Source organism: Mesocricetus auratus, unplaced genomic scaffold, assembly GCF_017639785.1.
Source record: "Mesocricetus auratus isolate SY011 unplaced genomic scaffold, BCM_Maur_2.0 Super-Scaffold_100011, whole genome shotgun sequence".
Lineage (NCBI taxonomy): Eukaryota > Metazoa > Chordata > Mammalia > Rodentia > Cricetidae > Mesocricetus > Mesocricetus auratus.
Window position 1 is genome coordinate 19,194,763 of NW_024429195.1, and position 26,748 is coordinate 19,221,510.

General features: G+C 33.8%; 1 protein-coding gene across 1 annotated transcript in view; it reads right to left on the minus strand.

Annotated features, from left to right (window-relative positions):
- Pcdh10 (protocadherin 10) overlaps positions 1-26,748 on the minus strand; it is a 57,676-nt gene that overhangs the window by 25,501 nt on the left and 5,427 nt on the right. The window contains 2 exon segments of the mRNA XM_005069671.4: positions 18,036-18,341; positions 26,460-26,566. Of these exon segments, the coding sequence (XP_005069728.1) occupies positions 18,036-18,341; positions 26,460-26,566 (413 nt within the window).

The following is a 26,748-nucleotide window of genomic DNA, read 5'->3' on the forward strand; positions in this document are numbered from 1 at the left end:
TTCTAGATAATTAGTTGCTTTCTAATTATTAGACAATATTAGAAAGCAACTAAGAACATCCATTCATTGCTATTTTGACATTAAAAAAAAACAATATTCTAAAAAGAAAAAAAAAGCGTAAACAAGGCTATGATGATAAGATTCCCAGCCGGGCGGTGGTGGCGCATGCCTTTAATCCCAGCACCCAGACCAGAGATAGGCAAACCTGAAATGAATTGACTTGCCAGTCCAGCCAAACAGATGGAATTGAGTTTCACTGACAGACTTTCTCTCAATAATACAAACAAACAAATACAGTTTAGAACAATAGAGAAAGACATCTGAAATCAACAAAAATTGTAACTACAGGACATGTAACACACACACACACGCTGCGCATGCAGCATGCATGCATGCATGCGCGTGTGTGTGTGTGTGTGTGTGTGTGTGTGTGTGCGTGCGTGCAGGTGCGTGCGCCCAACTCTGGGCTTTAAAACATGATTTCAGTAGAATCTCAGATACCCTAAGGAAAGCCTAGCTATTTGCCTTAACCAATTTCTCAGTAGTCATCACCAAGCTCTATTTTTAACCCCCCAGTTCCCAGTGCCTCCATTTGTTCATAGTTAAGTTTGGTTCATATAGTAAATATATAGATGCAAATGATATGCTGGTGACACTCAAAAAATAAGTGTTTCTGTGAAATTAACATTTGGATATTGGAAAGCACAAGATTTAAGGAGACAAAGTACTGTCCCATGAAAAAAGAACCTAAAAGCAAGTACAAGTGATGTTAAAATAAATATATGGAATTTTGGACTTTTGACATTCAATAAAATATTCATAAGCAGAAATTTTGCAGTATTTTCTTGATTTTACCTTTTTGCATTTTAGCACTGGGATGCTACTGTAATTACTCAGTGATGTCAGAGAAGCTGCATAATTTCCTCAAAGAGTGGAGCTTCCTCTTCCCAAGGTACTTCACTGTTGAATGGAAGCTTAATTTTACAACACTTATCGGTGCCTGGCTGTTTAAAATGTAACTCTGAACTTTTGCACATGGATTTTCTTCTAGAACATAGACTAAAGAGTAAACTGATCTTGTAGTTGGTTTTAAACACAATATTCTTGGGCATGAGAATCTACAGGGCATTGTTGCAAAAGAGAGTATGTCCATCTGGAAAGTTTAAAGTTCAGCAGAAAATGTTGTGTCTTGCTTTACAGACAGGGAGCAGCAGTATCATTTCAGAGTGGGGGCACTCATCTTTTATAGAATAACAGAATGATTGAGCACACAAGATCTTCAGAGAAATGGTGTTATCAAAAGTATGAGTACCATTAAAACACAAAGCAAAAAACGCCATGGCTTAATTATAAAAGGACTAAAAGCTGGTGACATATGAATTCAACTGTCATAACATAATGCCTCATAAAATTGTTTAATGAGGATATTAGAATAAAACGCACTAGAAAAATGATTGAGTTAAAGGGAAAAGTACAGTGATTCTACTTGATTCTTGTGAGTTAGTCAGAAATTTCTAGGTTTGCAGATAGCATAAAGGAGTCCACCATTGTCTCCAATTCCAGCAGACAACTAGGATTATGCTTAACATATTTGGAAGTAGCTTGCATTCCATAACTCTGATTTTTCAAAAGGCAATATAGCATTCTGCAGTGACAATGGCTGTCCAGCTCTCTTGTGACCAGCTCACCCTTAAGGATAATTGGGGTGGTGAGTGAGAATAGATTCCCAGGGAAGAATTCTGTGCTGCTGTTTCAGTATTACATGCCTGAAATAATGTCACCTGCAAAGAAAGCTAGGAATCCACAGAAGATGACTGGGCTTTTTTTCTGTACAATTTTTATCTAAGAAAAAAATAAGGCAGATGATAATCACAGACTAACATCAAATTCACTTTATAACTGAGACCAAGTCATTTTTCACATAGACTATTGCTTCTGGGTTTATCTTTTACAAGGACACATGAGTAACTCTTGCTCTGTGAAGTCTGTCTGAGTCTGTAATTCACAGGATTATTGGTGTTGTAAGGACTCTTTAGACTATAGCATTTCATCCAACTAGGCCACGAGATTGTCAGTAACCAGATATGGTAATCTGCTAGTGTTTCCATGAATTGTCTTCTCTCACATTAACAAACACAAAGAAAGACAGCAAAAAAGCCCTCGGACATAATTTGACCCTTTCAGTAACATGCTTTTCCTATGTCCCCTAATAAATTATATTTGTTTCTTCTCTCCTTTTTCCTTCTTCTATCCCTTGCTTTCTCCTTCTCTCCCCTCTCCCTTCCTTTTTTTCCATCTCTCCCTCCTTAGTGGTCTGGGGCTTAAATCCATGCTTTATGCATGCCAGCCAATCATTCTACCATTGTCCCACAGCTCTCATCTCTGCTATCAGTTTTCTAATCAAAATTGACCTTATCAGTATATTGTTCATTACTGTTGCTTATCATGATGCAATCATCTCATGCATGTAATTTCAGGAGCAGAGAAATGATTCTGGAAACTAATTCTTACAGTCGCTGTATTGAGTCTCTCCTTTGTTTTCCATTTAAAGTTTCATTAGCACATCCTTCATATTCATTTCCCACTGGAATTTTTGTTGTTCAGTCCTCAAGAGGCACAGCACACAGCCACAAGAGTCATAATCCCACCAGTATAAGGAAGCACACTGCCTGCATCAAAGATTTCTGAACTGTGTGATTTTATATGCCTAGGATTCAAATGTGAATTGGTTACAAACATTTGGACTAAAAGTGGAATGGTCCCCAACTAAAACCAAGACTCTCCTGCAGCCTTGAGGAAGCAAGTGGCAAACTACTACAAGAATTGATTCTAATTTAGCTATTTCTAATGTGGGAATAGTAAGATTTAGGTGGATTAATATTTGATGAATGCATAAATATGTACTAGAATCATAATAGACTCTTAATTGTTGTTATCTCTTTCTGCCGATATTATTTAAAACATCGTTAATTTAACCAAAATACAGACTTCTGTAATTTAGAAAAAAAGAAAAGAAAGAAAAGGAAAGAAAAGAGACTTGCACTGTGCATCTACATTTAGGTTATAGATTTAACATCCTTTAACTTTCACTTTAGACTATATTATTGCTCTCCAGTTTCACATTTTGCCTACACAATCCTCAACATGCAAATATCCTTGTGCTCCATCAGGATATTTATATGGTTAACCCACAGTTACTGGGTGCACATGACCCCATTGATTGCATTATAAGGAATCCTTCCCGAAGATTATCAAATATGTTTTATTCTGATAAAGTAACCTTACTTTCTTTTGTTGATATGATGAGAACATTAAACAGAAAGAAACAGAAAGGAAAAACATAAACTCATAAAGAAGAAAAATATTTAAATTCATTCACTACAACAATACAACTCACAAGCTAATTAAATGCAAAAAAAGGTAAATATGTCTTAACATTTTTACACTTCTTCCATCACTGGAAACAGCATTATTTAATGCAGAAAGTCAGATAATTATAAAAATAAAATTTATTTTTGAACATGAGAAATGAATATGAAATATATGTAAGAATACTATGATTCTGGAGAAGATATTGGGCTTGGACATGTATTTGGGGGTTTTGTTACTCAGGAAAAATAATTCTGTCTATGTAGAGAAGTAGAGATTTATAGGTAGATGAATGATAGATGATAGATAAACAGATAGATAGATGGAGGTAGATAGAGATTTATTTCTCCTGCATGTTTGACTTATTTTTTAAATAAATCCACATACTTCTGTAAACTGAGGTAGAAGGTAAAAAACAGAAGTCACACATAATCATAAAGTAGTGAGAATGTACACAAACAGTAGATTAAAAATACATATGTAGTAAAGTCTGAAGTTTCTTGGGGTTATTTCAATTGGGCTTTGGTCAAAATTTAGTAGTTCTGTTTGATTTAGAAAGACTATGTAATAAAATGCAGATACAGGGCTGATTGAGAGAATCATGTATATTAGATAATTTAGTGGAAGAATTGGTGTGACAAAATTCTTTGGCTCTTATGTGTTCAGTACTTGACCTAAGTAGGTACACTTTTCGCTCCATATCTTACAGAAATGTGAGAGTTTCTGTTCTAACAGCTGTTTGTATTCTCTGAAGGTTAGGAGTACCTGTGTCTCTCACATGAACATACTAATCAAACACAATTACCAAAATATAGAAGAGATAAATTACATTGGATGTGGATTTGTTTAATTCTCTCCTTTAGTTTTTAGCCAGAAAGAATATAAATCCTTTCTTTTCTACAACCAACAAACCTAACTTGTTGCATCCTATACTAAATCAAAATTCTTGTTTCAAAATGAGGATTCTGAGCACTGTTTGTTTTACATAATCGAGTGTCTTCCCTCAGTATAAATACACAAGTTGAGTAAAATGAAAAGACAATGAAATTTTAAAAGTTGTAATTCTGGTCTGTAACTAACATCATCGTAAAATGAATGAAGATTAATTTTTGCTGCATATTAGACATTTGATTCTGTAATATCTTAATGGATAAAGGGGTAAAATAGGAGTACTGTACTTTTAACACATGTGCTCTGTGAAAGAATACATTAACTACAGATGCAAAATAGTGATTTATTGTGAAAAGAACACTTTGTGTCTGATTTTTCTCTCTGAGTGAAAGAGGGCATAATTAGTTCTATTTAAGCTCGGGATTTTAATTCTGTCCATGCTCAGGCTGATGTCATTGTCCCCATTTTAACTGAATATATATTCAGTTCAACACTTACTGAGTGCTCCCTTAGGACTAGGCACTCTGCTTTTACTATGTTAAGTAATTGAATCTCCACAATGAGCTCCTAAAGTATATATTTTAGATATGAAAGAGTTACAGAAAAACTAAAGAAAGTTTGTGGATAACATAGTTACTGGCTAGGTCAGCCTTGATTTGTCTGAAGGTGATAACCTCACCACGACACACAAGATACAGGAAATGTGTCAAGACCCTTGAGAAACCACCCTAGGCTGTGAGAACAAATAACATTAACATGAATCTTGTGAGGAGAATATGAAAAGTCATGAATTCTAATGCAGTGATTCAAGTTATAATAAAAGTGAAAGGGATAAAATTAATGAAAGCTGGCCAGAAGACTGTGTAGTATTTCTCAAGTTTTATTTGTATTCAGATGGACAGCTTAAAGCACTGTTGGTCGTTAAGATTTATTTCTAATAGCAAGGGTGGATATTCGTATGAGGCATGTGGGGAACAAATGTGAGGACCATACCCTTCTTACCCTCACTGTTTAGGATGACTGAAGAAGCAACTTGGACCTGTGCCCCTTTGACAACCCTGACTTGCTTGGTTGGAATGACTCACCTTCATAAAAAGGGGATGAGTTCAGCTATGCTACATAGTGAGCTATTAAACACAACAGTATCCACTTCTGATTTCAGCCAGACTTTTGATTCCATTTTTAGTTTCCCTCCGAAGAGTTCTCCAGAATATTACCGTCTACTTACTTAGGATATTAGTTGTATTTTAAATGAAGTTATTGATGTTTCTATTTAGTTACTGTAGTAAGTTCTTGAGATGTAACTTTTCTGTATACTAGGGAAGGCTGGAGGTCATTGATGCAATGTGGTTCTACAACATCACAAATAAAGTACAAAACCTCTAGTATACATTCATCTTGAAGCTACATGTTTTTAAAGTGGGTTATCTGTTCTCAACAATAATTTGTAAGAAGCACACTGAAACACTACTCAGTGGTCTCTCTCTTTCCTTGTCTCGCTCCATCCTCCTCCTTCTTCTGCTCCTCATTTTATTGTTTACTAAATACTTTTACACTATTGCAAGACTCAAATGACAAATATATAATTATAACAAATAGTAGCAAATAAACACTAGTACCACCGATAAATGCTTTAAAATTAGAAAGTAAATTAAATATCTCCACATTAGGTTAAATAGGATTTTAAATTGTGATTAAAGGAATGTGTATTTTTAATTTAACTGGGTTTTCATTTAAAGAGAGTATAATATTCCATGTTAAATACTTTAGTAATAATTATCAAAATTTATATCACTGAAAAATTAAAAAGTTATGTGTTAAATGATCAGGTTATTTGCCTATTACACAATTTTAATTGTGAGAGAAGAAAATTAAATTATTCAGTGCCAGTTATTTCCTATAAATAATCCCACAAGGAAATCCTGAATTTGGAAAACTCTCAAAAAATTCAATGAGTTAATACTTTGTTGCTATAACTATATAAGTATTACAATACCATTCTATTAGATACAAATATCACCCAATTCCTTTGCTTAATTCAAATCATAAAGAATTAAAGTTCATTCTAACCAATCAACAAACCATTTCATTTTGTCTGCTACCAAGCTACCCTTTTGCTGATATGATATTAAGAATAAATGTTATGATTATATACTTTCAAACAAACAAAATGTTCATACATTTGATTCTAAAATTATTTACTGTAACTTGTATTTCACCAGTTTTACCCGCAGCTTGGACTGGTGAGCACTGACTCCTAGTAGAAACCTTTGAACCCAGTAACTTCATTTCATCTTTATTTTCTATCCTTGTCTACAGAATGGGCATTCACTGAGTATCTGTTTCTATTATTGTTAATCCAGTCTTCATATTCACTAACACAAATCCTTATTTGATGATTTTGTCTTGCATTACATACATACTTCTAAATCATGATTGATTCAAGTTTCTGCATTACAAAGTTAAAGAAACCATTTAATTGATTCTCTAAAATTACATATATATATATATACTATATGTGTCACTTTTCATCTGGTCACTTTCAACATAATAAGAAAAGCATAATCACTTCAATGTTTGAGGAAAGAACATGTGTAGCTTGATCATGACAATGAACTAAAATGCATTCTTCTTATTTAATTGTGGGCTGTTTCACACACTACCAAAGCAGATGTTCTTAAAAATCCACTAGAGGATAACATAGTATCAAAGTGGAAATTCTCATAAAATAAAAAAATAAATAAATAAGCTCAATAATGAGATGGCACAAATAAGATATGTTAAATTTCTACTCACTTGTTAGTAATTTATGTACTATGACATCATAAGTGGGCTGGGACATTTTTTAACATACTCAATGCATACATAGAACAGTTGATATATGTGTACGTTTTAAATTCTAGACAACTCCATAAAGGTTTTCCTTAAATTATAATACATTTGCTTTTTTATGTCTTATTGCCTATCATAAATCATCATGTGAAATAGAAGAAAGAGGCCTCAAGAAACTCAATTATTTCGTCTTTAAAATTCAGGAGAATGAAATCTAAGAAGTCAATCACAGTGACATAGAAAAAAAGTGGAAAAAAATAAGGTTTTCTCAAAGCATCTCCTCTGGACATCTGAACCTTTTCCATTCCTTGCTGGACCCTGCGAGAGGATCGCATTTTGTGAAAAAATGCAACATCAAGGGCTTAGAAAGTAGGGTTGTGTCAAATCACAGATGGTGTCTGCATATGTCTGTGATTTGTAAGCTTTGTATATGAGCTGTCTCTCCCTCCCTAGGGAGCAAACACCAGTGTGCTGGCCAGGGCATTTCCTACAGAGTTTTACATTAGCCTTTCAAGAGGCTAAATGTTTGCTTTTCTTCTCTGTCCTCTTGAAGATGGAGGAACTGATTACTGTCTTCTCTCTGAACATTTATGATGGCATTGCTTCTCTTTTCTTCTTAAACTGCCATTCATCATTTTTTTAAAACCCTATATAGATGTGTTGTTTTTTATCATGTTCATCTCTTCATTGTAAATTTCCTTTAAACATTATCACAAATCATGATAATTCTCTACTTGGGTCTCAAAGACATATAAAGTTCTAGCATCTCAATTTTACTTCTCTTTTATTGTGATCTGTCATTTAAATTTACATATTCAACTGTGTGCCTCTATAAAATCTACTAAATCAACAGCATATTATGCTTGGTCAATAAAAATATACAAAGATAAGAATGAAGCATTTCTGATAAACTAAACATAAAGATAGCTACAAAATACTATATATTCAAAGAACCTGCTCACTAAATTGTGTTTTCTGTATACATTAGTAGATAATAAGGCTTGCTGATAAATTTTCCAATATTATCAAAACAATGACTTGCTAATGCATTTTAGTAGAATTTCATAGTACATTTACTTCATTTATTCCAATAATAGAAGCTTTAAAATAAGAATCATTGATTATAGCATGAAATGGTTTTAAACATGGTGTGGTTGGGACTTGGAAAGCCCTTGGGATACTTCCAATGTGTTAGAATCTGGATATAATACAGAGAGATGTTTGGGACGCTGAATACATTCCAGGGGTCCTCATCTTGAGAATATATTTTAAGTATGTATGAATTTTCAGGATTTTTATGTACAGAACATGATTAAAATCTTAAAATGTTTTAAAGAGTATTTAAACAAAAATCAGTAATTTACTTATAAATATAAATAATGTTTAGGTGACTAATGGAAATTTGACCAACAACTACTCAATCAATGATAATGAAAATACAATATTTTAAAGGATAGAGTATTTTAAAAAATCTATAAATATGTTGTTATAGGATTAAGTAGTACCTAATTTTCGGCTCAAATATATTTCTTAATCTTGGCTTTGAATTAAAAGTAAATTATATCTTTTATAAACTCACTATTAAATATGAATTATACAACACGATTTCTGTATTTATTTTTAAATGTTAGAATGAAAAGAAAATTATATTGGATTTTGGGTAAAACAAATTCAGTCAAGACTTGATAGAAAACAGAATATTCAATGTAAAATTTCTCTATCAGTTCATATGACTGAAGATGTATAAATACAGTTTAACAGGAGCCAATGTCTGTTACATAATATATTTTATGACCATTTGTTTTACTAGAAAGACTGAAGTTAATTAATAACAAATAGAAAAATACTTATATTTATCTTGAACATAATATTTGATGCATAATTTATATAAATTTATATGTAATAGATCTTAAAACTGCACCATTAGCATGTTTCAGGGCATCTCATCATATTCTATACAAATTTTCTAGGCTAAGATGTACAGTAGCTAACAGACTACCACACTATCTCTCATATTTAGAGAGCATTTCCCACAACCCTTCCTATGAAACAAATTTAACTCTAAAATCAACCAAGTATATACCATCAAGATGCCTTTGTAATATCTACTTAGTTTACTGATGTGACATACTGTATCTTTAATTAGAGATGAGAAAGAAATCAGGGTGCTATGTCCATTTCTTTATGCAAAAAAATTCAAAATATAAAACATATCTGTAATTGATTTCTCCCATTATACATTACTTATGTACATAGATGTTTGTGCACATACATAACCTTAAAACCTATTTGAATAGCATGACAAAAATAATCATAAAAATTATTTGTTTTACAAGGAAGAGTTTACTTGGCTTTCTGAGTTAGCAGCCAACATGAACTCTACTTCAAGTTCCTCTGTAAAAAGAAGCAAACGAAACAATTTTATAGATTCTATCTTACCACCTTGTCTGATGACACAGAGCTGTGTTTCCGACATGAGATTACTGAGGCGGGAACACCATGAGTTAGACAACAGCCCCAGCTACATAGTAATACCTTGCCTCATAAATACAGTTTTGTAGAATACAGTAGATCTTAGTTTTCATTGCAAATATTGTCATTGACATATATATGAAACTTAAAATTGTTACTGATAAACTTAGGTCAACTTTCTTCTTTTCTTTTTGTTTTTGAGGGTTTGTTTTTGTTATTGTTGTTGTTTTTGAGACAGGTTTTTTAAATTGCTTTTAAGCCTGTCCTGGAACTCACTCTGTAGACTAGGCTGGCCTCACACTCGCATGCCTGCCCCTGCCTCCTGAGAGCTGGGATTAAGGACATGTGTCACCAACGTCCGACTTGAAATCAGCTTTCTAGTGTGTAATAATCAAGTACTCATACAAGAGGTGGTACAATCTAGTGTATGATTATGGCATATATCAATATTAAAAGGAAAAATGCTACACCAATTACATTTTTTCTGGCAATGATAACATCCTTGTTGCAACACATTGTACTTCAACCAGAAATGCAGTTTGCCTACACTGCCATCGTTAACTTGCTGTTATTCTTGAGCATCAAGAACTGTTGTTAAAAAGAAAAAGGCCAACCATAAACAGCAAATGGACAAACTAAACTTGTCTGCATCATCTACAGTTTATTAACAAGCAACTTGCCCTGATAGTGGCAGCAGATGTGAGAGGAAATGATCAAATGTATTCGTCTGTCAAGCATGACCCTAGTCATTTCTACCTGTGATAACTGATGGAAATAATTAAAAACTAAATTTTATAAAGTACAACACTCTTTGAGTGTATAATGCTTCCATGTGAGTATATAAATTTGTATATGTTCATGTAACTTAATTATGAAGCTACAAGATATAAATGTATTTATGATCACTTGTTGAACTCAGTGACTTTAAACTATACCTGATCATTTTGAATAGCACTGCATTGTAAAGACACTGAAATTTAATTACAATTATGGTCCTCATGTTTCTTCACATATTTTTAAAGTATGTTTCTGAAATAAAGAATAGAGTAAGTATATTGCTATGTAACACATAATGTAGGTAATGAATATGCTACGGGTTGACTCTAGGATCAGAGCTAAAATTCGATTTTTAAATTCAAGGTTTTCTTGGTCACTAGTTGTTTCCATCCACGTCATTTAAAAATGATAACATTCTGAGATTCAATACTTTCAAACTTCTATATACTATCCACCTCATATGATCTAGATTGTTCTTTACAGTGATTAGAAAGACTTAGGGAACCTCAAACTTCAAGAACTTTTTAATTCTCTACATAACACCAGCATAGGTGATGCTGACTTTAGTTTTATTCACCAGCATTTATGTATGCATTTAATTATCTACATAACTCCTTTTATTATACTGAACCCATCAAGTAGTTTTCCAAAATTTAGGCAACTGTTTCACTCCTGAGCACCATACCACATCCTCTTTTAATTTCTTTTTTTGAGACAGTGTCTTTATAAATTCCTCAGACTATGTTTGATTTCTCTCTACAGACCAGACTGACACTGAACCTCCTGCCTCAGAATATTGAGTTATAAATTTTTGTTCTTCCCTTCCGGGTCCAGTTTTATAAAATTATTTAATCTTAAACAACCAATATAATAATCTTACACCATTTACAAGCTTCATTATTTAAATGATTTTAACTCCACAAAAAAAGGGAGTTTAGAAGACACACTCAGCCAAGAAGAGTCTAGGACACTGAGTATTGAATATTGTTTAATGGTATTTATAGGCAAATCAATTTGCATATTCCAGGATTATCTACAAGATATTTATAACTTAAAGTATTCATATGTTGATTCGGAAATCCTCAGTATGATGAAGAAGGAAAAATAATTCCATATGTAGGCGTTCCTTTTCACTGAATAATTCTACTTAGGTTTTAATTGATTATCTTCTTTTGTTAGACTCTTATGATGGGCAAATGCTTAAATGGATTTACTTCCAATGTGCAAAACAAGAAAGAGGGTGGAAATGATCTGTAATATAAAATGAGGTACACAAAAATGTTAATATGCTACAAATGAAAGTGTGCAGGAAATAAATTTCCCTTGATTACACAAACTCTAACAGAAAATGAACTATGATGCAAAAGAATAGCTAACTTTATCTGTTCCCTTCTCTTTATATTCATTCTTAAATGACACCATTTTGACTAACCATGTATATATGCTAGAAATCATAATTATAAATGACTTAAATAAACAGTATTCATACAGAAGTTAAATAAATAAAAAGACACCTAAATTTAGTAGAATGAGTGTACTTATGGCTTCAGGGAAACGTGAAAGATAAAGGATAACATGTGAGGTACTCAAAAAGCAAGAAACTGGAGGAGTGTCTCACAGACAAGGTAAGAAGTGAGAGTGAGTAACTAAAATCCTCAGTCAAGAGTATGGATCATTATTACTTATCCTTATGATTTAATATGTTATAAGAACAAATCAAAATAAATTTAAATTCTGAAAATTTTGAAAGATAAATTATAATTTAAATACCACGATTAAGTGTATTCAATATCTAGAATAAGTTCAAATTCTACTCCCCTCTAAAAATCCCTTCATATATTGTCTAAATAAGGAATTAAACTAATTTAAAATTTTAAGGTATAAAAGCAAATGTTTGCTCTAAAACATGCCGATATGTGAATGAATAATCATAATAAATATCCATTCTTCACTGTTCATAAGTGGTTTGGCATATACTATATGCATCACTTGGTAGGTCTGGCTGTGTGAAAAGAGCAACTGTACCAGAAAAAATATTATAGAACAGAAGCAAATTTTAGTAACATTTGTAATTGCTGGGAAACTAAACATTATTTTTAGTAATGATTATAGAAGTTTGTTCTCAGCATAGGATAGTTTGGGTAAACCAGTCATAAGATTATCAAAAGCAGGTCAGTTGAAGTTAAAGACATATTTAAATGGTACTTTAAAAATTGAAAAGTTATAAAGAAAGTAAGAGCACTGACCAAAGAAACTATAAGAGTTCTTTAGCCATGGGATTAGAACGGTCTTGGATAGACACGATTTTGACATCTGGATGTAAAGTTGTGTGATGACATAAGGTTGGCTGTGCAGAAGCGTAATGTCCTGAATAAGAAACCACCAGCAGTGGTAGGTGTGTGCATATGAAATGAAACTCTGTGCTTCACAGTTTCTTCTCAGGAAAGTTTTCTTAACTCTCACTCCTATTAGTTAAGACACAGCAGAAGCAAGAGACTAAAAAACCACGGTAAAACCCAGTTATCTCTTTTCCCAGGAGTAACAGGGAGGACCCAGGCAGCTCTGTCTTCAGTTGAGTGCAGTACTGACAGAGGCTGGGAATAGATTAATGTTTTGTCCACATGTCACCTAATGGTATGAGATGAACATCAAATTCTAACAGCAGACACACAGATGAGCTTTGCTACTTATTATTTGCTGTCACTAGTTTTCTGTAGAAGGGAGTAAACTATTTGTCTACAAGAGATTTCTTCCTAGTTCTGGAGTCAGGGAAGTTAACAGAAAAACAGTACCCCTGGAGTGAGATGACCGCAGATTTGTCAAAAAAAGGATAAAGTGAAATTTTATGTAAATTAAGCTCATGGATCTGAGTGTGAAGAAAGAAAAACAAGAGATCAATAGCAAAGCTCTCAGAAATACTTGATTAACAAGTAACAAAGTCTGGAGGAAAAGTGAACATAAAACATCTATTTTGCAGAAAAGAAAAATCATAAAAGGCTTTCCTTCATTTACTGATGGCTGCAACTAAATGACAGAAATGCTTTTTAAAAACACGTTAATAAAAAACACTTACTTTGTAGATTTACCATTGGATGAACTGCTACACTTATGGAATTAGAGGAATAGACACAAGGGGTGATATAAATACACTTTTGATGAGTATCCGTAAGAAAAGTAATTTTCTTTTGAATTCTGTATATGCTCTCAACACACTATTGAGTTCAGCAAATTATGAAAACTCACAGAAGGCACACTGAGATAATGAAGACATTCGGAGAGATGTTACTAAACAAAGCATGTTCCTTACTTCCCATCAGCTCGAGGCTGGAAGTGCTCAGAAACAGATGCCAAAAAGATCTTTTTTCCAAAATTGAATTTAACAAGAAGAGATCTAGGTAAACTGTCAGTACTAATTTAGGTGCAATATTGTAAATTTTTATCTTTTCATTGTGGTCTCAGTGAGCTGCAAAATTTTGAAAGAATTCACAAGCTGATAAAAACAGAGTGAGACAGGTGAACTTTTGCTGTACAAGCATTAGTCTAGACGCTTCAAAAGTAACATACCAGTGGGCTACAGTATGTTTCAGTAAGTGGTTCCTTCTAAACTAGAAAACTCCATGTGTTTAAGAAGTTTTCAAGAACATCATATTAGTGAAGTTTTATTACTTGATTCAATGTGTTGAGCATGTCAAAAAAAATCTGTATCACAAATACATGATAAATGGGAGAGAGTATGTAAAATGAACACATCTAAAAAGAAAAGAATAAAATAATCAGAAAATTTTCCTTGTGTATCCTCATGCATTTATTACTGTACTGCTTATGCTGCCTAATTTGGACCTCATTAATTTGCTGACAAAAATCTTAAGAAAAAATTAACGTTAAAATATAGAATGATTCCAAATATATCTTAGTATTGTTTTAATTATCTAGGTTTTATCTATTATATAAGTAACACAATTTTTAATCAATGGCATTCCTCAAGTTAAGTTTTTAGAGACTATGTGTGTGCATGCATGCTCACATGCAAGTGTGAGGGGGTCCAGACTTGTGGGGTGCATGTGTTGGTGCATGTGCAGGTTGACATTGTGTCTTCCGCTATCACTTCAGTGCCTCTCGCTGAACCTGAAACTCATCAATTTCCCTAGATTATCTGGCCATACAGAGACATGGGTGTCCCAGCCTCACCACTGCCAGGGTTTCTTCCATGCCTACATTTAATTTGGGTGCTAAGTTCCTGTTCTCAGGCTGCCCTGCTTGCAAGACAAGCATTTACGCACTGATCCATCTTCTCATCTCTGTGGTTAAATTATTTCTGTTTCTCATTTCCCGAGACTAGCCAGATTGTTTCAAGTAATGGATTGTGTCATTTGAAGGATGAAATTGCTTTAAATAAAATGTCTATAATTAAAAACATATCCTAAGAATCCTTATGACAAAAGTGCAATGTCATTTCTTAATCTCCAGAGAATGTCTTTTCCCATTTTAAATTGGTGAAAGCAATTATTAATTTTAGCTAAACGTTAAATTGGTGTTTTAGGATTTTTATTGCTGTAATAAAATGTAAAGTGAAACTGAACTAAAGGGAAAAGATTCAGGTAAATCTAGGTAATATATCTATTTCTAACTTATACAGTTTTGCCACAAGTATGAACTCCATAGTTTTGTAATGTAAGTAGGAAAACACAGGTCAGACAGTGTTTGTGACTAGGGAGGTAGTGATAGATGTGACCAACCGGATGCCAGTTGTTTTAAGTTCCATTGAATAAACAGATCATGCAGAACTTTGTGTATGTTTTTCTATGCCGTAAGAAAGAATATGTGACTCGTTTAGATTGCCACTTCAAAGTGAACTTCATTTTCACTGTATACAAGCACCTTGTAACCTTTTTCTTCAAAGGTTAATATAGCTTAATAACAAAACAAAACAAAAAACATCCACTATCAGCGGTATTAGACTGGCATGGAGAATGACATTTGTGTCCATCTTGCGCTTTTCTAATAATTATTGCCTAAATTGCACTCAATAGACATTTTTAGAAGCTTTAAAAAATTACTGAATATATAGCTACTTTCCTAAACATCAAATGTATATTATACTCATTAGAAAACTAAATGCATAGTTAACAAAAGTAAAACAGCAACCTCAATAATTATCAAAACATTCTGATTAAAGCAAGTAATTAGCATCAGTTTTTAGCTTTTTTATTCACATGAGGGATGTGGTGTTTAATTTAGAAGATGAGACTATTTCCATTCCTGATGAAAAATGACATAATATTAAACCATTTCACCATATGATCAGGAATGGTCAGGAACAGCTTGAGTGTATAGTGTTTACTATACTAACAATAAAATTGACTCTGTCTATTGAGTCTGGGTCAATATGAAACTTTAAGGGTGAATTTCTGAGTCTTCCATAACACAAATCACTAAAATACTAGCATATTTTAAAAAGGAGAAATTCATAATGCTTAAAATTCCAGGGTGAATTAAGTGCATTATAAAAACATTTTTCTGTTTATTCTCTACTTGGGGTCACACTTCAATTCAAACACTAAGGATTTAGAACAGTATTAGTGAGCTAAAATCGATAATGAAGTACATAGACCATAATTAGAGACTAATTTGATTCAATAGACATGTTTGATCAATATGCAACCAAATTTAAATTTACAAGGTACAATAATAGATCCTTTTATTTGATTGTGTTAACACATATGCTTATGAAACCAAAGATCCTTGAATTCAGGCTTCTAAATGAGAATAATAGATTTATACAAAATAGACAATTTTGCACTAAAATAGGGACGGTGTTGTTATTAATTAATAAATATGATTACTATGGCCATTATTAAAAACAAAAACTACAGAGTTATTAAAATGCTTTCTTATTTGTAACAAATTCCAGTTTTATACAGAAGTGTAATTTGCCAAGTATTGTATTCATTAATATTATAAAATGGGAGTTGCCTTTTCATTATCTGTGTAGTGAATTTACCTGACAATATGTCCTTAAAGAACATACTAGTATTCATTTAAAAGTATATACTTCAATTCCTTAAGATCCTATATCCTTTGATTTTTTTTCTTTAAATTGCTGGTAATCATTTTCTAAAAAGCATGTTTCATAAATTACACAAGACAAGGTGAGATTATTCATATTATTTTGGGAACATTATATTTTTAAGAACAGTTTCAACTCTATAATTCAATTTGAGAAGACCTCATCAGAGTTCACCTTTATAAAATTTGATTTTTGTTCTCTTTCAGTAAGCTAGAATGTTTGAATATGTTTCCTTTTGGATCTTAAACTTTAATAATTTATATACTTATGCTCTGTATAGTATAAATAAAATGAAGGCTAAACAGATATTAGTGATTCATAAAAGGCATAATTAGCAAGCTCTGCAATACTAAAATAGTGTATCTTGTGGAGTCAACGGTGTTCTTGTGTAATTTGAGAATCTGAATACAATCTTTTATGAAGCACAACATGGTCACTATTGTCCTCACTATTTATAAATCTCAGGAAGACCTCAGTTTAACACTTGCCTGCTGTTATTTTCCTACATTAGAAGCCATGGCGTCAGTAGATTTATTATGTGATTTTTGCATTACATGGTCTTAATATATGTTATATATTACATTTATATAATCAGTTTGTTTTCTTTTCTTCAAGTCTTTTTAATCTTTCCTATGTTATCAGGTCAGTGGAAATGATACATTTCCAATGTTTCTCAATCTATATTTCTGGTTGATGACCCAACGAATAGTTTCCTGATATTAAAAGATGAAAGAATATATCAATGCAATAGAATTTTCAATACCCGGTAGATTTCGCTTTTTGATTAAGTTGAAGAACTGAATTATAAGTAATTTTTATCCATTAACTAAAAGCAACTGATGTCATGGAGAAGATATTAAATGGGATAATTTGCTTATCAAGATCCTCAAAAGGAAACCTATCATAGAAACTCCAAACAATTTTTATTGGTCATATGGCTGTATAAGATAATCCACCTGGAGAATACAGTTTCTATATTGAAGTAAGGGTCATATTGTCTGTAGTCTTGATACTCTAAGATCATTTCTTCCTCTATCACACAGTATCTCTGGCTCTGATTATGGACTCGAGTCCTTACCAGCAAACCTCTTAATTTCTAGTGAAAGCTCAATATGAAGTCTACACATCCACATTACTTTCTAAATTTTGTCTAATGTGTTTAACTTCATTATGATAAAACTGCAATTAACTTATCATCCTAGTCAATATCAACAGGAAACATGAGACTACACCCGAGGAGCATAGCTCAGCAGTACAGTGCTTGTCTGGTACATGCAAGTCCCTCAGTTCCATCCTCGAAATCCCTTACAGTCCCTGAAAGGACTCCGCCTTTGATTATCCCTTCAAATCACAGAGAAATCATGTAAGCAAGAATTCCCCACTCTAGGGAAATAAAGAACATCTGAAGATACTTTTCATAAAAGCCAAGCCCGTGTTTTGTTGTAAATACAGCCCTAACACCAGAGCCCACCTTCCAGCCAACTGTATCAGTTCTCCATTCTAGAGTTCTGCCTAAACCTAAAAATAATTTTCATCAACATTTCTAGGAACTCAAACTGTTTTCAGCAAAAAGAATATGGACCTTTACTTCTTACGAGGAACTATTTTGATGTAAGTTGATACTTACTCAAATATGGTGGTTTGTAAGGCGCTCGTGTATTAGACAGTAATCCATCCAGCTCCTTCCTCTCCAGGGTGCCATGCAGGGCCTTCTCTTTGCCAAAGGTGGAGAAGGACCGCTCTGCTCCAGGCTGCGCTTCAGGAGGTTCAAAGACCTCGGTGTCTGGAACTGAGTCCATGCCGGGGACATGCAGGTTGCTGCGGTAATCTGCAGCCTGGCGTCCATCCGAAGGGACGAATGAAGGCATCCAGCATCGGTCTGAGTGGCCCAGCGCTTTACATTCCTCGGTGCAGTTGGAGAAGAGATCCATGCCTGGAAAAAGAGCAAATCGTAGAAAGGAAAAGGGAAGAGACGAGAAACTCCAGATGTTGTCAGCATGGGCATCAGTAAAGTGGGGAAATGCCCACAGGAGGTAGTGGTGGGTGAAAACATTTTACTAAGTTTTCTCCTAATCCGGTGAAAACAACACCAAAAAGTCTCTTAATATCATTTCCCCTATCTTTTAAAACAGGATAAAGGATCTGTAAACATGAAACACGTGGCAAAGAAGTCCCACAGGCAGTTTATAAACTTAGAATATTGGTGGGAAAACAATGCTGGCTGCCAGCTTCTTAAAAGTTGAAGAAATGGTGAATGGATAAATACTATTTGAAAAATCTCTCTTGGGCTGATAATATAAAGAAATCCCAGCTGTGGGGGCTTCTTAATCTACATCCTCTAACAGTGCATCTGCTGATGTTCCTACAAACACAGAAAGGGTATGCCAATCTCTGACAACAGCTAGACTACAGACTTTAGATTTCAAATGGTAGGTGAAATTCAACAGAAATTCAGCCTAAATTGACAAACGGCCAATGGCAAGAATTCAGTTCATTTTGTAAATAAGGAAGAGCATGGTTCTTAGTTTCCTGGGGAATGGCTTCCTAAAGGTATCCGGCACTGGAACTCGGGCAGTCTGTGTGCCTATAAATTGCTTATTATTTACCACTTGCAGAAACCAAAAACAAATGACTACAATTAGTGTAGCCAAGGTAACCAAATGCAGCGAGAATCCACTACAGATAATATTGACATATTCCTTAGTGCTTATCTGTATTGTAAATGGTTGTCCTAGTCAACACAAACTTATATACCACGATTGAAAATGACACTACAAACTTTATCACACTCATTACGCTAACAAGACTGTTAAATGTGATTGTGATCAAGAAAGTACATCTAGTTCTTGAATCATGTACAACAATTTTGCATGTATTACATGTGTGTGCATGTTCATACGTGCAGATGTGTGCAGACCTGCATGTCACTACTTTTATATGCATGTGCATTTAAGAGATATCATTCCACCTGATGCTGGTGGCACACGCCTTTAATCCCAGCACTTGGGAGGGAGGCCGAGGCAGGCAGATCTCTGTGAGTTCAAGGCCAGTCTGGTCTACAGAGTTCCAGGGCAGCCTCCAAAACAATACAGAGAAGCCCTATCTCTAAAAACAAAAACAAACAAACAAAAAAACAAAACAAAAGAAAAAAAGAGACGTCATTCCTCAGATGCCACTGACTGTTGTTTTTGTTTTTTTCCTTTTTTTTTTTGTTTTGAAGTAAAGTCTGTCACTGAACTGAACCTTGCCTTGCCTCGTAAGCTGTGGCTGTCTGGCCAGCAGCACTAAGGTTTTGCCTGTCTCCACTTCCCCTGCACTGGAACTGCAAATACCATCACATCCAATCCAGCTATTTGTACGTGTGTTCTTGGTTGTTACTCCTGAGGCTTCAAAGACAAGCACTTGACTGACTCAGTTATCTCACTAATCCAACCAGTTCTGAGAGCTGTGGAAGAGTATCTAATATTTTTTGTTTCATTTGTTCTGATTTTTGAGACAGGGATTTGCTATGTAGTCCAAGCTGACCTAGAGCTCGCTAAGTAGCCTAGGCTAGTTTGAAACTCTGAACTGTCTGTCCTGCCTTGATTCCCAAATACTGGGATTATGTACCTTCAGCTGCCACCAGCCTGATACTCTCGTTTGGTATAGAGCACAACACAGAAGAGAACGTAGACAAACATATCATTCCAGTGCTTTCTAAACATGCTAATACCTTTATTGACTGTTTTGAGTACTGGTAAACCTTTCCAGTGTTTTAAAATTATATCCATTTTCTTCTTTGTGTGTGTACATACTATGTCACATGTGTGGAGGTTGGGTCAGGTGACAGTTTCCATGGATGGCTTCTCTCCTTGCACTATGTGGTTACTAGGGATGGAACTCAATTCATCAGGTTGAGTTGCAAGAACCTTTCCCCACTGAACCATCTGCTAAGTACAATTATGATTAGTTTCAAATAACTAAAGCATTATTAGTTTATATCATAAAGTCTTTCAAATGTATGAAAAACTGGGATTTTATAATTAACAGAACATTTATTTAATGAGTACACTTCAGTCTTAATTGCACGAATATCTAGAAATCTCTTGCTTTCAAAGAAGTTTTAATGTTTCAACTAATGTGCTGTGTTACACTTGATTTAAAGGAAAGTGTACTTGAAAAATATTTACAAAGGGCAAATATTTCAAAATAATGAAACTTGTACAATTTCTACCATTTTTTGAGTCAAAAACCATTAGCTCCAAAAAAGTTACTTCTTGAAGAAACAGCACCAAATTAATTACCATATGTTAATCGCACTGCATAATGACTTTTCAATTTAATAAAATTTATGTATAATCCTAAATCCATCTTTGGTTATCATATCCTATTGATGATTTCCATGTACAAGCCTGAAAATGAATTACTAATGGGTAATCTCCTGAGGAATGTAAATACTGAAGCTGCAATTCAGAATCTGACTGGGAACAGAATGGAGATCCTGGAGGTGTTTCACTACACTCTAGACAAATCCTTTTTCTGCAAGAAAATATGCATGCCAAACAAGGTAGAGAACATCCCTAATACAATCTCATATGGTGTATAGCCAGCAACCCAGGAACAAGACTTACATTTGGATCCATTGGTGGTCAATTTTATTTAGTGATGGAAGGAAGAAGGCTGTTGTGTACCACATAAGACACATTTAAGAAAAAAACATGATTATGTGTATTTATTTTTAAAATAAATCTGAGACAATAATTTTAAAGAATTATGAACCATTAAGTTCAAAATATTAATGTAGAATTCTCATATTTGATTATGGAAAGATAGATGATAAATGCATGATTTTCCAATTAATAATATTTTCTTCATATGATTGATGCAAATAATTTTAAATTGGGCAAATAGGACATCTGAACCATATGAAAGTCCAGCCATTTATAAGTTTTATGTATTCATGTCCAAGCATTTGCTGGACATTACTGTCACCTCATTAGTAAACCAATATGCCAGTGTTAAGACAGTTCTTGATATTACCAGAAGGTATGTGGTAGAAATTACTTTATATTTATTATATATTTAGTTGTACATGTATTTTATCTTGCAAACTGGCATTTTTTTCTACATCTCCTAACTACTAGAATTTTTTTTTAATTTCTTGATGTTATACAAAAAAATTGTGTGCACTGACTGGGAATGGATAAAAAGTATGCATAGCATGTTATTAACAAAAAATAAGGAACATTGAAAGCTTGGTACAAAACAATGTCACTTGACAAAAGAGAAAAGTGGTAAGCAATGTTTTAAATAAATGTATGAGCCTATAGAATGGAATTTTCTTGGAAATATTATATATCATTGTATATAAGTGAATGGAAGGTGAGATCTCTCATATAGGGCCTGAGTATTTCACCAGTTTTATCAATAAAACGAGTGAATCTATTTCTCATGAGGAAAATCAGTTACAGAAATGAAAATGAAAACCACAGCATAATCAATAAACTTCAAATAAGGAACAGAGAAATTAATAGAAAATAGACTCTTTTTTTCATTTGTCATTTAGATAAATAGTTTGAGAATGAAATAAATGTATCCCATTAAGGGTCCTCACACAGGGGAGCTGTGAGATGACTAACAATGTTCTTTCATCATTCATCATTAGTCACATTGCCTGTGTAACTTTAATTACCAAATACATAGAAGAGCCTTTAACTTTCTTGTGAAAACCTGACCACATCACAGAAGATGTGATGCAATTCAGAGCATCCACACTGATCTGACTAGGTCTTACAGCTCAAATTGAAGGCTCAAGATTTAATAACTTTAGCTTATAATTTTTTTCTTTAGAATGCATTTATGATTAAATTTAGGTCATTTGTAGAGACATGAAAAGCATAGGACGTATTTTTGAAATTTTGATAACAACTACAAGATGTCTTAAGATATATATTTTTTTTACTGCAATCACTATTTCCAGCCATTTCTTTCCGGTCCTCAGGAATCAGCTATTTTGCAATTATGACAGACAATATGAGGGACTGAGTGTTTTACAAAGATGGACTCAGATAAATTTTAGGATACATGTATCTTAAATGTATCTTTCATGTATTTTAGACAATATCTGTAGATGGTTCTGCTGAGAAAAGTTATGATTAAGAAAATTAGAGGTGCATCCAATTTGTGTTCCTTTCTCGTAATTTAGGACATTACTTCTTTCTACTCAAACTACCAGTATGAGAAAACAGATTTAAGAAAACAAATTTCATTTTTGAGATAAATTCCAGTCATCCCTCAAAGCATCCCAAAGTATGTTATAGATATTAACTGCAGTTATAAGGAGGTTATAATTTTTAGGAATATGCTAGGGTCAGATATTTATCATCTCTCCTTAACTATAAAAATGACATTAAAATTTTATTCCTTCCTATCACCTTTCAAACTGTTCATAGGTCTCTCAATTTTCTCTCAGTATTTTCTATTTTCCATTTTTCCAATTATAAGCCTCCTCTCATTTTTAAATTGTAGCTCATAGACTCATCAGAAACACAAACAAACTTTTGTAGCCAACTGGCATGAATTCCCTGTATCTATAAGGCAAAGATTTTTGTTGTTTCATCTTGAATCTTACTGGAATTAAGAAAATGATATTTATACATCATGAAAACGAAGAATGTCCTTGAAGATGCTGTAGCTGCCCAATAGTTTGATGTAATGCATGATGTATTTTACTTATTTTATTTAGAAAATTTATAATTCTAGCTATTTAATTTTTAAATTTACATTCAATAGTTTACCATGTATGATAAATAAATACCTTTAATTATTTTAACAAAATATTGTAAACCAATGCTGGCAATTTCTAGTATATCTTTTGAAAGGGAAAGGCATTAAAATAAATTCACAACTCTTGTACAAGTTTCATAGCACAGGCATTTAATAAAGACCTATTTCTTACAACAAAATATATTTGTGAAAATACACTTCAATAGTGTTACTAATGTTTAAAATCATATAGCTAAGATGCTATACCCTTATTCCAAGATAGAAAAATAAATCTCTTAACATACTGACTGATTAAAGTAGCCCAGAAATATGTTTTATTAAATCTACTTTTTAGCCCTTTGGCTGCAGTTAATCCTTTTTCCCTCTTGTGATAGCTCAAGCAAGCCCTCACCACATCTAGCTGGACCTCTGCCATGTCTAACCGATACGTCAATAGTGCAATGAAAAAAAAAATGGAAAGCACCTTGACAAGGCTAAAGAAAGCACAGAGCTACAGAACTGTGGTCAAGCCCAGGAATCTTGTGCATGGAGCCAGGTGCAGTGAGCAACTGAGAAAGCTCATGTGACTCTCTGCAGCTGCCTTCGTGTTCGCAGCCTTTCTGGGAAGAAGGCTTCAGGCTGCTGAAGGCTTAGACAGCAGAAGAGCAGGACAGAGAAAAATAAAGGACAAAAACCAGGAAGCAATTCAGGAAAGAACAGATAAATGTTGTATGGAACTAAATAAGTATAAAGTACGGTTACCACAGAAAAAGAGAAGAAGTAAAGCAAAAAATCAGACAGTTTGAGCAGGTGAAAGCGTAAGCTACATTGTGTACTAGCAAGAGACACAAACTAAAAGGTAGAATTTGGGATTTTTAATCTTTCCGCTTTTACTGTGATCATTTTACATTTTCTCTTAACATTTTTAGTGAGATTTGTCTAATTACCTAATTTTGTAACTTTGGAAGATCAATGTAAGTTGCCTTTACCAAGAAATAAATCACAAGTTTTTTTTTTTTTTTGGAGCAAACTTCACTTCTGAAATATTTCTGCTATGTACTGGAAGGAACACAAAACAGTAATATGAACTGAAAAACATCACTTAGTAAAAGGCATTTTAATTTTATGCATTCAGATTCCTACATTAAAAACACTCAGAATACTTCTTAGTATAAAATTAAGCATATGACAACTGATCAATTCAACACGAAGGTGCAATTACTTCTCACTGTAAGTGCTTTCTTAAAACTTCAAAACAGCAATTATTGCACCCAGTATATTGTGTCTGCCCTGTAACCACTGAACTGTATAAATGGAGTGGTAATTCTATAACACTTTTACCCATTTAACAACTTAGATATGGGGGCAAAAAGTTCAGCACTTTGATGATGAAAACTAAAAACTGCCTTGCGTATTTAAAATGCATTGCAGAACACATTTTTGCATTTTAATGGCCCTTAAAAGGATCTGAAATCCCAAATTCTTTGAAAGAATCATTAACAAAATGGCAACACTGTTTGTGTGAAATAAAATAGCTACCATGAAGACATGGTAACAGGAATATCTAACAGATTTAGTCTTCCTTGAGAAGGTTTTTCCATTCCTCTCCCTTTGCATTGATTATTAGGCTCATTATGAATGTCTAAGTGACTAGACTAAAATGCTCAAAGAGACTGGGTGCTACTTAAATAAAAAGAAAGAAAAACACAAAAGCGAGTGGGTGGGAAAGAAAAAAACACATTCGAAGTAACATGTAGCAGCTTTCTTTTTCTTGCATTGAACGTTTTTGTTGTAAAAAAGGCTAGGGTTAAACTAGAAACTGAGGGAAAAATAGAAATGAATAGTTCTAAATGTACAGTTTTTAGGTGATAACAATAAATCATATACCACATATAGGGCAAAAATGAAAGGGACTTTGTACTCACATATAAACTGCTGGCAAGGTCTGGTTTGTTGTCAGGATCCCAGACACTAAATAGATGCTCTGTTCACTTAGCGTGAAGGCCCGCAAGGGGCAGGGACCTCCGGGGATTCTTGGCAGTTCTCAAGTCTCATTAGGTCTGCATATTAATGACTTGCAGCAATATAAAGAGACCCTTGAGCAGCCTCTTTTCCCTTTCCTCCTGCCCGGGTTTCCCAAGACTAAGCGGTCACAGACAGAGCCCACATTAGCCAACTGGGAGGCTTGTAACAACCACTGCTGCCAGGTCCTACGGGGTGTGCATTGCCCTTTGACACACTGCCTCAGCACCATTCCCAGGGCTACCAAGTGTTTTAAGGAACGAGTACTCTCTAGGACTAATATGACCTTGAAAATAAGGAACTCTATCACTTTACAGAAGAAAATCGAGGTCAAGTATCAAGAGAGCTAAGTTTCACCCAGAGGTAGCCAAGTGATGGACATTTTTCAAATGTTTCAAGAATTCCCTAGACTTTCCATTTCCTCGTGTGTCAAATAAACACAGAATTAGGAAGAAAGAGAATTCAGCAAGTATCTTGGCTGAAATCCAAATGGAAGTGAGGAAATCAAATAATTTTATGAAATTACTTTTATTTTAAGGTATATGGTTTATTCCTTATGAGTTCTTTTAGTATTCATAATTAGTATGAGAATATGCTACACATTATCAAAGGTCAAACTCATAAAGTGAAATTTGAAGTAAAATTCACTTTAAAAGTTATACTGTTTCAAACTGCCACCTGTGACCATTAGCTAGCCCACAGATTAGCCCACATAGGCAAATGCTTGAGTTCAAAATTTAATGGTTGTCAAAAGTACAAAGAGATCAAAGGTGTTTCAGCAATACTAATTACAAAGGATTGGGAACTAGACCCTCAACTTATTTGTGACTTTTAAACATCATTTCTTCTCCGGTGATACTTGTGTAAATTGCAGTTCTTTGGAAGGCAAGGAGTTTGAATTCTAGGGCTCACTCATGCATTTATTTTTCTCTTGCCCTTGTAATACTCAATAAGTTAATTTATCTCAGTTACCACTCTATAAATAGGCTTAATAATACGGTAAGTGTTTAAAGACAACGAACTGAACTAATAGAGGTAGGTGGCTACCTATTTGTGACATAATCCTATTAAAAAAGAACATTGCACAAGGAAAGAATTCTTGATAATTGTAAACAATTCCTATCCTGGACACTCCAAAGTGAAAAGTAACACTTTTCATAGTCTTCTTTTAAGCATACAATGACCAACAGAAGACAGATCATTACCTAAGCCATTATCCTTTGGAGTTGCATTTAAATAAACAGCTACAGAATGGGCATTTAAATGGCTGTTGGATCACACTTACCAGCTGACTGACCACGATTGGTGACGTCATGATCACTGTCTCCCTGTTCACTGTCTCCATGACCACTGTCCTTAGAGCTTACAATGTCAGCTTCCTGGAATGCAGAACTAGAAACACAAAAAGGAGAATATTGAAATATTTTTAAAAAAGAAAGGTAAAGAAACACAGAAAACATTCTTCTGCCACCACATGGTCACAGAGGTGTGCTGCAGACTCTTGCAACTCTTGTGTATCTCTATTTCCACTTGGGCCTCATTTTTTCCACTTAAATCTCAGAGCCTTCATGGTC